We start from the raw sequence: 14040 nt of genomic DNA on the forward strand, positions 1-14040 counted from the left end.
ATTGGCTGCTGCACTGCTGAAGTGATGTCAGCACCGCAGACAGATACTGCGACCAGTGGTAGCGACTTGGTGCAGGACCTGGGAAGTGTGAGTAAAGCACTGTTTGTTTTTTACAATAAGCTGTGCCTGGGAACAGAGGTTTTCTGTAACTGGAAAACCCCTTTTATATCAGAATTTTGCAGACAAGACCTGAATATATTCTCAAATCTGGTGACCAGTTTGCTTTAAGTTGGCCCTTGGGAGGACCCAGTGCACCTGGTCCTGTATTTCATTTTGTACATATCTGAAAACTACAGGAATATGTCAGCTTGGAAATGCAGTCTTTGGGCAGCATGTTATAACGCAGGATAAGCTGAGCAGATTGAGTATATATTTGTAAGTTTGTAGGAGAAGATGCAGTATAAATGTTATTTTATTCATTAAAATCCCTGTTCGTTCTGGGCTTATGAGTCAAGGGGTGTTTCTAATCAGTGACTGACAGCAGTCCGTGTACACAAATGTATACAGGGAAGGATCTTTCATTGAGTAGGACCGCCCACTTGACTCCTAAGCTGACTCGTCCCCTTTAATTAATACATAATTATGCGTATTGAAATTAATGGGCCATCCAAATAATGGGGGGGCTGAACGTCAATACCAAATCACAGGACCCCACTGGTGATAGCCGGCAATAGTGCTAACCACTGAGCCGCTGTAGTGATCAATGCTCTTATAAGAATGCTGATTGCAAAATACTCTTAATATAATAATTTACATGTCAGAACTGCTCTACCCATCTGATTGTGACTTTTGTGCACTATATAGGAGATAGAAGACCTAAACAGACAAGTCAGTGAAAAGACAGCAAAGGTAGAGGAGTGTCAGCAAATTATTGAGCGACAGAACGCTGAAGCTGGAAAAGCACTAGAGCAGCAGAGGAAGTATGCACAAGAAACCGAAGAGCTAGAAATCACCCTGCGTTCCCTCCATCTGGAAATCCTGACAGGCCAGCAGAAGCACAAAGCCGAAATTGTCCGGTTGGAACAGTCTGTAGCCCAACTGGAGGCAGAACTGAAGGATTCCAGGGAATTCTGTGTGCTGAAAGACCAGGTATGCATGAGATTTATTTATTAAGCCCGTAGTGACTGATCTGTTATATGCATGTGTAGTAATGGAAGCTCCTCTTATGGTTGTCATCTATCTGGAGGCCTGCTGGGGATCACATGTATGTTCCAGCTTTAGAAACCCCCGGCAATCAGCCGTTTTAACTGGGGGTCACCATCAGGCGGCTGCAGGTATGTCCTGCACCATAAAGGAGTAATGTGATGTGGAACCCCAGGGGTCTGGTTACCACAGTAATAGCAATATTACGTCTGTGAGCAGGTGGGTGGTCTCCTGGTCAGGAACCCTGAGCATGCCACACCTCCTGCCCAGTCCTGGGAGGGGAAGAACTTCCCCTATATAAACTGGGGCTGAGGTAGGGTTAGTGAGTAGAGAGTAGAGAAGAGAAGAAGAGGAGTCCCAGACAGAGACACAGTCTGGTCTGGAGTGGAGCTGATACAGGGAGAGCAAGATCAGGAGCTCTGTGGGAGCAGTGATAAAAGGGGTCAGAGACTGGAAGCTGTAGAGCTCGTCCTGACTGAAGAGATCTCACCGGACACGGAGTCCAAGGCTGTGGGGACTGTTCCATACCCAGCAGCAGAAACCGACCGGCAGGGGATTTCAGGTCCTCTGGCCAAGAAACCCGAAGGCACGGTCACACGCAAGGGACCAGCACCGCTGTCGTGGAGCGGAGGCTACCAGAAGGCCCCGAGTCACCGGCCATACGGGTGAGCACCACACGGTACACTCAGGGACGTGGGCTACTTTTACCCGCTTCTAGCAAGGTAGCCAAGAAGAGTACAGTTAGTTGGGGAGGCCTACAACTCCGCCTGGCCAGGGGAGATCCTGTCTGCTCACGGACTGACCAGGCCCCGATCGCTAGCCAGTACTCCCGGGAGGGTCTACCTTTGTCACCAGTAAAGACCCTGAACTACACCGCACCGTCTCTGAGTGGTTCCTGGTGCCTGCGTGCCATTCTACCATCCCTGTTATGCACACGCCCGGACTGACTGGCGTGTGCGGGAGTAGTGGTTCCACTGGACCGTGCCGGAGAGTGAATGCCTGGAGGGGCGTAACTAGGTATTCACCCGATCCGACCAGGGTCGCACGACGGCATACGACGCCAGTGCACCAAGGAGGAACCGAGCAGAGGGACCAGGTGCTACTCCAGGACAGACCCCGGACACGGCTGTTGACCCACACAGGGGAATACAGGAACAGGCTGGTTAGGCTGGCGCACAGACTGGTGGGTATAGGCAGGCACGACTGGCATGCAGGCAGGCGGGTATGCAGGCAGGGGTGGTACAGGCAAGCACAGCTAGAGTGCAGACAGGGAGGCACTAGCAGGTAGGAACACAGGCGGGATAGGACCCAGTACACACTGGGACTCAGGAACAATACAGGCAGAGGGGTACAGGCAAGCACAGCTAGAGTGCAGACAGGGAGGCACTAGCAGGTAGGAACACTGGCGGGATAGGACCCAGTACACACTGGGACTCAGGAACAGAACCACAGATGTGGCGGACAAACACAGCAGAGTGAGGCCGCCCAGAGAGGTGAGCGAGAACAGGGCAGGACAAGACCGCCTGGAGCGGTGAGCAAGAGTAGAGCAGGACAAGGCCGCCAGGAGCGGTGAGCAAAGGGTCAGAGCTGAGCGAGACTGCCGGAGCAGTGAGCAAGAGTAAAGCAGGACGAGACCGCCTGGAGCGGTGAGCAAGAGAGGAGCAAGACTGCCGGAGCAGTAAGCAAAAGGATAAGAGCGGAGCGAGACTGCCGGAGCAGTGAGCAAAAGGGTAAGAGCGGAGCAAGGCTCCCGGAGCAGCGAGCAAAGGAGTCAGAGCAGGCTAGAACCGCCGGAGCGGTGAGCAAAGGAGTCAGAGAAGGCTAGAACCGCCGGAGCGGTGAGCAGAGGAGTCAGAGAAGGCTAGAACCGCCGGAGCGGTGAGCAGAGGAGTCAGAGCAGGCTAGAACCGCCGGAGCGGTGAGCAAAGGAGTCAGAGCAGGCTAGAACCGCCGGAGCGGTGAGCAAAGGAGCCAGAGCAGGCTAGAACCGCCGGAGCGGTGAGCAAAGGAGCCGGAGCAGGGAGGACAGGGCTCTGTTCACACGGAACAGACAGGAAGAGAAAGACAGAGCCAGATACCCACAGGGTACTTGCAGTGAAGTAGCGAGTGGACCACAAACTCACAAACGGGAGTACAGAGACAACAAGCAGGAGTAGGTACGAGTTCAGACTCTGCAGAAAAAGGAAGGGAACGGACATAGAGGCAAAACAGGTAAAGGATAGGAGAGAGTTCAGACTGGAACTGAGTGTACGGAGGAGACCGACACTGCAGAGGGTTTACAGGAGCGGGTCTGGGAATACGGCCCCCAGAGAGGCGGGAGGAACAGGCAAGGAGCGTGTTCAGACAGGACAGACAAGATACAGGAACGGATCTAGGTAATCGACCCCTAGAAGGCGGGAGGAACAGGCTAAGAGCGTGTTCAGACAGGACAGACAAGATACAGGAACGGATCTAGGTAATCAGCCCATAGAAGGCGGGAGGAACAGGCTAGGAGCGTGTTCAGACAGGCCTGGAAATACAGCCTCCAGGATAGGCAGACAAGAGAACACAGACAGGACTCAGTTCAGACACGGGAACTGATACCGCAAGGCAGGAGACATAGACAGGACTCAGTTCAGACACGGGAACTGATACCGCAAAGCAGGAGACAAAGAAAGGGACCTGGCACCTTCAGAGTGCAAGCACACACTGAATGAAACACTATGCTCAGGCAGGGATAGATGGGAGCAGCTGAGCTATATACCAGGTGACAGACAGCAATAGGCTGAGGACGCACAAGGGGTGTGACCCACAGCAGGTACAAAAAGCAGGAAGTGATCGGGCGCCGCCCTTAAGCAGCAGAAACAGACACAAACAGACAGCATGGAGGGAAGCCAGAGAGACATTCTGGACTGGAGATCAAGTGCGCGCTCTTGCACAGTGGGAGATGGACCACCATGTAAGGACGCCGCCAGGTATGTTACAATCCCCATCATCCACGTCCGCTGCCCTGAGGCCATACCACTCCCGTTGGGGGTTATACTACCCACGCTGCACAACTGTACCACCGGCCTCAGCGGTCTGCCCTGCAGCGGCGGTTTCGTAACCGCATTCAACGGGTGGCGTAGTCGAACAATATCACATCTGCCACTAAAAACATCGCCACTTAGTTTGACACCCTGGGCACGGACCGGGTCACCGCCATGAGGACTACCACCCCCAACGGATCCGGCTCCGGGTATTCCACAAACATGGCCCAGGGGGCGCGTCAACTTTTGGCGTAGTCGGCAGGATTTCGTGCCCGCAACCACCGGGTACTGCGTGCCTGAAAAAGACTGTTAAACTTACCTGTGGTGAAGATTCCCGCCATCCGATGCCATCTTTTGCCTTCTTCCCGCCATCTGTGGAGTTTTCCCACCATCCGACGCCATCTTTTGCCTTCTTCCCGCCATCCGTGGAGTTTTCCCGCCGTTGGACGCCATCTCGAGGACGCCGCGCGGGAAGAAGAGGGGCGTGGACTCCGAAAGCGCGCGAGAACTGAAGCCCCGCCTCACGTCCGGACGTTGCGTAAGGTCCTGGAAGGAACCCAGCAGACGCCGACGTCACAGGAGCGCGACGGAAGGTCCTCAACCCTGACGATCCACTGCGGAGCCGCGGCCTACGGAAGAGGATCATCGCAAGGTAGGCCACGGTCCACTAGGGGGGAGGAGGATGTCGGATACGGAGGAGAGCTTCACTGCTGCAGCCACCGCCAGCACCACCGCTGCTGCGGTCATGCCTTTCACCATGCCCTACATCCCGGGGGCAGCCTGGCTACCCCGGTACTCAGGAGAGTCCCATACCCTAAATGACTTCAGAGAAAGGCTGGATAGCCTCTTCCAGGTGTACCCCCTCACAGAAGAGCAAAAAGTGAGCATCCTGGTGGCTCAATTAACAGGGGCAGCCCAAAGGGAGGTAAAGTCCTGGCCACTTGGGAGGAGGAGGACTGTCGCAGAGATACTAGCCCGGCTGAAGGACACCTTTGATACCCGTACCTCAGCCGAGATCAAGCTTAGATTCTACGGGTGCAAGCAGCGAGCACATGAGAATATAAGGGACTATGCACTAAACCTACAAGAGGCCCTGAGAGCCATTAAGCAGGCCGACCCTGACGGCGTTGGAAACGAAGACAAGCTGTTGACTGAACAATTTATAGAGGGTCTACATTGCAATGCTCACCGAACCCAGTTGCGAGCAATGGCCTTACAGGACCCTCATCTGGACTTTGCACAGTTCAAGGACAGAGCCATCCGGGTGCTCCGAGAACCGGCACCAGGTGGCGCTGTGACCCACAAACGCCCTGCTACCATTTACCACCTTGTCGGCAGGGCCTGTGGGAGCTGATGCGCAGGCTTTAAACAATGACCCAGCTACAGACCTGCACCATCAGGTCCAAGAGCTAACTAAAAGCGTTGCCGCGCTAACCCGAACTGTGCAGTCTTTACAGGTTTCTACTCCAGGGAAGATCCAGCTGGCATCCGGACCGGAGGATATACTGTGGCGCCGACCAAGGAGGACCCCACCGGCCAGAGGAAGACCTAGCGACCGATACAACTAGGACGGACAACCCATCTGCCGCCGCTGCAATCAACCCGGACATATGGCAAGGTACTGTCCTTTAAAACCGGCACAACCTGGGGTAGAGGGCCAACCCCTAGGAATAAGATCACCAGGCCCATCGAACTGGCGTGACAAATACGTGGGAGGACGTCCAGTCTTGCCTGTAGTACTGGATGGCATTCCTATGAGTGCTCTACTTGACACCGGGTCACAGGTCACCACCATCCCGTACGTGCTCTTCAAGCAGTACTGGAATGACTCGGATATAACCCGCTACCCAGACGACGACTTGAGTATCATCGCCAGCAATGGTCAGCCCGTGCCACAGATCGGATTTAAAGAGATGACCATTAAAATCGGTAAAGTCGAACTGGCAGCACAGGGACTGATCATTGTGGACATTGACAAGCGCGAGAGTCACCCAAAGATAACTCTAGGAACTAATGTGATTGAAAATTGTCTTGCAGAGGTGATTCTCATTTTACAGCAGGTTGCCAAGAACGCCTGCTCCAGCCAGCAGCGAGTGCTCCAAAAAGAGATCCGGGCACTGATGCGACGGCAACAGGTGGAACTCTCCGGTGGTGAGATTGGTAGCGTGAGAATGTGTGACCCTTTCCCTATTGCCATGCCCCCGAAAAGTGAAATGATGATTTGGTGCCGGGCAGCTATTGGTCTGAGAGGTAGAGATTACCAGGCAATGGTAGAACCAGTCTACTCAGATAGTAGGCCCACCATTTTGACGGCACGGGGGGTGGTTGATGTACGCCATGGGAGGGTGCCCATTCGCATAATAAATATCGGGAAGAAGTATACCTGCCCCGGTATGCTACGCTAGCCAAATTGTATACCATCAACCAAAATTCTGTACAGTCTGTGGAACCCTTGCCTCCATCTCATCCAGAGGAAGGTAACGGCTCTAAGCAACAAATGGAGGACTGGTGTCAGCAACTGCATTTGGGTACTGACTCCACACCCGCTCACCAAAAGCAGGGAGTCTACCGGGTGATCCAGGAATACGAGAGAGTGTTCAGTAAACACCCGCTAGACTTCGGGCGAGTAAAGGGAGTGGAACATCACATCCCCACGGGAGACCATCCTCCCATAAAGGAGAGGTATCGTCCCTTACCCCCTGCACACTACCAACACGCCAAGGGGATGCTTAGAGACATGAAGGAGGCTGGGGTAATCAGGGATAGCTGTAGCCCCTGGGCAGCTCCACTATTCTTGGTTAAAAAGAAAGACAACACCATGAGAATGTGTGTAGATTACCGGAAAATCAACCGTATCACACACAAAGATGCGTACCCCTTACCAAGGATAGAGGAGTCTTTGGCTGCTTTAAAATCTGCTAACTTCTTCTCCACTTTGGATCTCACTAGCGGGTACTGGCAGGTTCCTGTAGCAGAGGCGGACCGGGAGAAGACCGCATTCACCACCCCGATGGGACTTAGCGAGTTTACCTGCATGCCGTTCGGACTCTGCAACGCACCAGGAACCTTCCAACGATTGATGGAATGCTGTCTGGGACACCGGAACTTTGAGACGGTCCTGCTGTACCTGGACGATGTTATAGTTTATTCCAAAACCTACGAGGACCACCTGAAACACCTGGCGGAAGTGTTTGAAGCCCTGGCAAACTACGGTCTGAAGGTGAAACCGTCGAAGTGTCACCTGCTAAAACCAAAGGTGCAGTTCTTGGGACACGTGGTGAGTGCTGACGGAGTGGCTCCCGACCCTGATAAGATCACCGCGATTAAGGAATGGCCAAGACCCTCCAGCGTAAAGGAAGTGCGGCAGTTCCTCGGGTTGGTAGGCTACTACCGAAGGTTCATTCCCGGTTTCACCAAAAAGGCAGCTCCTATGCAGGACCTCCTGATAGGCCAGTCCAGGAAGGCCAAGAACCAGAAGCCGCCCTTCAGATGGGAGAAGCTGGAAGAAGAGTCCTTCCGCCAGCTGAAGATGGCCCTCACAGGGGATGAAATCCTGGCGTACCCGGATTACAGCCAGCCATTTATCCTCTACACCGACGCAAGTAACATCGGGCTAGGAGCCGTACTGTCCCAGATCCAGCAGGGGAGAGAACGGGTAATTGCTTACGCCAGCCGAAAACTGCGACCCACCGAAAGAAACCCTGAGAATTACAGCTCATTCAAGCTAGAGTTCCTGGCAGTGGTGTGGGCAGTCACCGAACGCTTTAAGCACTACCTCGCCTCTTCCCGGTTCACCGTGTACACGGATAACAACCCGTTGACACACCTGGACACTGCAAGACTCGGTGCCCTGGAGCAGAGATGGATGGCCCGCCTGTCCAACTATGAGTTCACGATCAAATACCGGGCAGGACGCTCCAATACCAACGCGGATGCCTTGTCCAGAATGCCAAACCTACCGGACGTAGGGGAAGATCCAGAGGAACTGGAAGAAGTTGAACTCCCCGCGTTTCACCGTCATGGGACTACCCAGTATTCCCACCGTGTAAGGGGTAAGCAATCCACTACGTTCAACCCCTTACCTCATTACAACTGGGTGGAAATGCAAGAGAGTGACCCCGCCGTCCGACTAGTGAAGGAGATGCTGACTCAGCCAGATGCCCGCCTTGACCCAGACGCTCCGGAGGAGACCAAGCAACTGTGGGCTGAGAAGAGTCGACTGTTCCTTTACAAGGGAAAGTTGTGCCGCAGAATGGTTAACTCCCGGACGCATGAACTGATCTGGCAAGTAGTGGTGCCAAGAAGAGACGCGGCTATGGTCCTGGAGGCATACCACGACGGAGCTGGGCACTTCGGATGGAAGAAGCTGGAGTTCCTGCTGCGTGGGCGGTTCCACTGGGTAGGCATGAGAGGAACCATCGAGAGGTGGTGCAGAGACTGTGGTCCATGCAACCTAAGAAGGAAGGACCGTGCCAGCCAGAAGACCCCCCTGCAGTCCATCGTCACCAGGCAGCCGTTGGAACTGGTAGCCTTGGACCATGTAAAACTGACCCCCAGCAGAAGTGGCTACGTCTATGCGTTAACCATCGTGGATCACTACTCCCGGTTCTTGGTTGTAGTCCCCGTCAAGGACTTAACGGCTCAAACAGCAGCTAGAGCCTTCCAGCAGCACTTCTGCCGTCCACACGGATACCCAGAGCAGGTGCTGACGGACCAAGGACCTGCCTTTGAAGCGGAAGTCTTCCAGGAGTTCTGCACTCTGTATGGCTGCCGGAAGATAAGAACAACACCCTATCATCCGCAAACCAATGGACTCTGCGAGAAGATGAACCAGGTGGTGATAGACCTTCTGAAAACATTGCCCCTGGAAGAACGCAGTCTGTGGCCTGAGAAACTGCCTGATCTGGTGGACCTATGCAACCACATCCCTGTAGGTTCTACCAACTGTGCCCCGGCTTACCTAATGAGAGCAAGACCTGGTAAGCTGCCTGTTGATCTGGATATGGGAGTCCTGACACCCGAAGACACTTCACCAGAAGCAGACTGGGACACAGAGAGGCAGCAGCAGTACCGGAAAGTACAGGAGAGCGTTGAGCGAAGTCTCCGTCAAGCAAGAGAAAGACAGGAGAAGACTTACAACCAGTATGCTCCCGCTGTTCCCCTGGTACCTGGAGAGCAGGTCTTGAAGAGGAAAAGACGGCTCCACAAGTTGGACGACCAGTGGGAGAAGGACCCGTACACCGTACTGCCATCAAGCCATGAAAACCCAAAAATCTGCACAATCAGTAAGGATGGAGGAGAAACCACAGCCATTGTCTCCCGAGATCACCTGAAGAAGTGTCCCGAGCAACTACGAAACCCTGAAAAAGATCACGAAAACCCTCGACCCGCAGAGGAAAGGGAAGAGATGGTCAGTACTGTACTCGGAGACTTCCCTCGGTCTTGGACACAAGTAAATGGCGCTGTTGTGGTACCCGTCCTCACCTTCCTCCAGCCAGCATTCCAAGTGCCTACGGAAAAACAGGTAGAGCTGGAAAAGCAGCCGGTCCAGGAGGCAGAAGACCCCACACAAGCAGACCAGGAGAATCGACCCTCTGCTTATAGTGAGCCTGCCGTGCCCCTAGTGAGCCAAAGAGTCCGTAGACAGCTGCCCAGCTTACCTTTGACAGCTCCTACACCCTGTAGCTCAGGACCGGTCAGTAAGCTCCGTAGGTCTACTAGGGCCACTAGAGGCCAGTTGCCCGTACGTTGGAGGATCTAAAGTGTTCAGACTGTCTTATTGGTATTTACCTGTTTACTGTTGCTTGTAAATAATTATGTTTTTCCAGTTATTTTATAGGTATCTTTTGTGGATTTACTAGAACTCTGTTGTATATATGTTTGGAGCGTAACCCAGGAACGGACTATAGACTGTTAAAGACTCGGGGCAGGAAAGACCCCTACCTGGTTACGGCTCCCTGTTCTTTGGTGAAATGGACACCCTTTTGCTTCAAAAATTGCACCCGGTTGCGGACACGCCGTGACCACTTTAACATGTTTTTCCTTATTGTATTGTTCCTGTTTATACCCTGTTATGTTTTCAAAAAAATATGTTTAGTCCCGGAGTACTAAATTTTACTAGGGGGGGAATGTGGAACCCCAGGGGTCTGGTTACCACAGTAATAGCAATATTACGTCTGTGAGCAGGTGGGAGGTCTCCTGGTCAGGAACCCTGAGCATGCCACACCTCCTGCCCAGTCCTGGGAGGGGAAGAACTTCCCCCTATATAAACTGGGGCTGAGGTAGGGTTAGTGAGTAGAGAGTAGAGAAGAGAAGAAGAGGAGTCCCAGACAGAGACACAGTCTGGTCTGGAGTGGAGCTGATACAGGGAGAGCAAGATCATGAGGTCTGTGGGAGCAGTGATAAAAGGGGTCAGAGACTGGAAGCTGTAGAGCTCGTCCTGACTGAAGAGATCTCACCGGACACGGAGTCCGAGGCTGTGGGGACTGTTCCATACCCAGCAGCAGAAACCGACCGGCAGGGGATTTCAGGTCCTCTGGCCAAGAAACCCGAAGGCACGGTCACACGCAAGGGACCAGCACCGCCGTCGTGGAGCGGAGGCTACCAGAAGGCCCCGAGTCACCGGCCATACGGGTGAGCACCACACGGTACACTCAGGGACGTGGGCTACTTTTACCCGCTTCTAGCAAGGTAGCCAAGAAGAGTACAGTTAGTTGGGGAGGCCTACAACTCCGCCTGGCCAGGGGAGATCCTGTCTGCTCACGGACTGACCAGGCCCCGATCGCTAGCCAGTACTCCCGGGGGGGTCTACCTTTGTCACCAGTAAAGACCCTGAACTACACCGCACCGTCTCTGAGTGGTTCCTGGTGCCTGCGTGCCATTCTACCATCCCCATCATCCACGTCCGCTGCCCTGAGGCCATACCCCTCCCGTTGGGGGTTATACTACCCACGCTGCACAACTGTACCACCGGCCTCAGCGGTCTGCCCTGCAGCGGCGGTTTCGTAACCGCATTCAACGGGTGGCGTAGTCGAACAATATCACATCTGCCACTAAAAACATCGCCACTTAGTTTGACACCATGGGCACGGACCGGGTCACCGCCACGAGGACTACCATCCCCAACGGATCCGGCTCCGGGTATTCCCCAAACATGGCCCAGGGGGCGCGTCAGTGACATGGTCACACTGTGTCCTCCAGAGTGGGAGTTCAAGTTAAAGTTTTCGAGATCTCAACTATGGCCAAATGGAGCACCAAGACAGGGTTTGTCCTGATGGAACAATTACTTTATATCTCTAAAACGGAATAACCAATGATGATAACAAAGATGAAAAGTCTTGAATTCTGACGTTGATAAGAAAAGTGCAATTAAGTGAATGCCTCTATTATATGGCATTGAATGTAACATGAAATGAAAACTTTGTCCCACATTTATCACGCAGATTACAGCAAATTCATCAAGGCTGGCATTTTGCACACCAATCTAAATGAAGGGGGCGCTGAAGTAAGATGCACTAAATTATTGTGAATTTTACGGACACACTTGGCCACGTTCCCATTACCGCTAAGCTCCACTTACTTCTCAAGAAGTTGGCTTAACTGGCTGGGACTGGCGCAAGAACGTCAAAAGTTGCAACTTTTTTTGCACAACCAAGAGATGCGGAAATAGTTTGCTACATTTCAAGCAGTTTTACCTTAAAACCTCTGTAAACTGGGGATTGTTCATTTTCATTAAAAGTTAATCCCCAGCTGCTGGCTAAAGAAACTAACTGTGCTGTACTTGTGGCACCCCAGGGGGTCTGGTTGCCACAGTGGTAGTAATACCATGTCTGGGAGCAAAACAGGAGTTTCCTGGTCAGGGAACACACTAATTGCAACACCTTCTGCTCCAGACCAGAGAGGGGAGGATCCTGCCCTATATAACTGGGTCTGGAGGCGGGGTTAATCAGTTCAGTGTCAGGAGTCAAGCAGGACACTAAGGAGCAAGAAGCCAGGGACTGGAGCTGTGCCGAGCTCGTCCTGGCCAGAGTAGATACAGAAGACCGGACACCGGAGTCCGAGGCTGTGGGACCCTTCAAGCCCAGCAGCAGAAACCGCAAGGCAGGAGATTGCAGGTCTCCTGGCCCCAGAAGCCCGGAGGCTCAGCCACACGAGAGGACCAGTACCTCCACAGAGGAGCGAGGAATACACGGGATCCGAGTCGCCAGTCATACGGGTGAGCAGCACGTTACACTCAGGGACGTGGGCTACAACACGACTATAAGCGGGATTGCCAAAAGAGTACAGTCAGAACAGCAGGCCTACAACTCCACCTGGCCAGGGGAATTCTAGGATTGTTACCAGACTGACCAGGCCCTCATCCCTAGCAAGTACTCCCGTTGAGGCCTATATAATTGCCACCAGTAAAAGATCTGGGACTGCATCATCTGAACTCTGTGATTCTTCTTGCACCGCGACACCCTGCACTATCACCACTATCATCCACTCAAGCTGCCCTGAAGCTACACTCTTCCTGTGGGGAGTTATACTACCTTGCTGCGCATATCACCAGCTTCAGTGGACTGCTCCGCAGCAGCGGTTACCAATAACCGCAATCCACAGGTGGTGTAGTCGGACATTGATATTAGCACACATAGACTACCCTGGTTTGACCGCCCTGGGTCACGGACCGGGTCGCCGCCATGGTGATTACAACCCCCAGCATCCACAAGGCCCGGCTCCAGGTATTCCCCACTGCCCAGGGGGCGCGTCATACTCACTCTACCCAGGTTCAAAGGTGTGTCTCGCCACTGGCCCCGGGGTCTAGAATTGGCTACAGCGCTGACATCAAGTCGACAGTTCCGCCTCCTAAAAAGTTAAAATTTGTTAAAAAAAAAAAAAAAAACACTTGGAAAAAGTCTCATACTGTTTTTCATTTTTGCACCATACTCACCAAAACTTGAAAAAGTAGCATAGAGTACCTGAATGGTGCGTGGCCAGCAACTTTTGCCGATTTCTCACTTTTTTTTTTTTTTTTTTTTTTTTTGAGTGTGCTGGATCCATTTGGTATCAGTCCTTGTTTCATCTTTTTTTTTTTAAATTAAAAATAAAAAAATAAGTACGGACACCAGATGACATCCATGTGTTACCCATTTTTTTCACGGGGCCATTGGCTTGCATAGGCAAGTTTTTAATCCTCAGTACAGATCAATATAGGATACGTCTCCATGTTTTTTTGTTTTTCTGCATTAAATTATATCATCGCACACTCATGAATTCTGATGCAGTGTTCATTTATTAACATTTGGCATAATATCAAACCGATCAAACGTGATTTGCGACAGTGATTGGCGACAGAGACGTTTCGGCCTTATCCAGGCCTTCTTCATTGAGTCGCACTACTAAAAGAGAGGAAATACGGTGTTAGGAGTAGGGATATAGGAAATCACATTGGTTAAACAGAAAGTCCATAATATACACTATTGAAGGACGAGAGGGGGGAAGGGGAAAAAAGGAAATGAGGGGGGAGAGGGGAGAGAGAGATAGAAGCAAAGGGAGGCAGAATAAAATCACAATTATACATATGTACATTATATACAGTGGAATCATCAAGTAACATAAAGTATACTGTGGGGTTACCTTAAGTGGGTTCAGATGAAGGTATATGCCATAAGAGATAGAATAAAAATCTTTAAATGGTGCTGTAATAGTAAGAAATGCATGTTAAGCGCCTGGAAAATCAAACAGGGTTTTTTTAGAGAAAACAGACCACTACCTTTAATGTCTCTTGGTTCACAGCCTAAAGGAGACTTTCATGCTGGTGTGACGTGAAGTCTCTACGTCTTGATACAGTGCTGGCGTCCTTGTTGTGGCTGTTTCATATAATAGAGAGGAGCGGTGTGGCCTTTTC

The 14040-nt window shown here is 52.3% G+C and overlaps 1 protein-coding gene across 2 annotated transcripts in view; it reads left to right on the forward strand.

The window, feature by feature from the left end:
* Positions 1–14040, forward strand: part of LOC141264476 (uncharacterized) — a 497614-nt gene that overhangs the window by 120617 nt on the left and 362957 nt on the right. For both annotated transcript variants that reach the window (XM_073676751.1, XM_073676752.1), the window contains exon 11: positions 805–1089. In XM_073676751.1, coding sequence (XP_073532852.1) covers positions 805–1089 — 285 coding nt within the window. The remainder of the gene's footprint in view (positions 1–804; positions 1090–14040) is intronic.

Source organism: Phyllobates terribilis, unplaced genomic scaffold (assembly GCF_046119375.1).
Source record: "Phyllobates terribilis strain yellow unplaced genomic scaffold, ASM4611937v1 Scaffold_4__5_contigs__length_816908805, whole genome shotgun sequence".
NCBI classification, from domain to species: Eukaryota; Metazoa; Chordata; class Amphibia; order Anura; family Dendrobatidae; genus Phyllobates; species Phyllobates terribilis.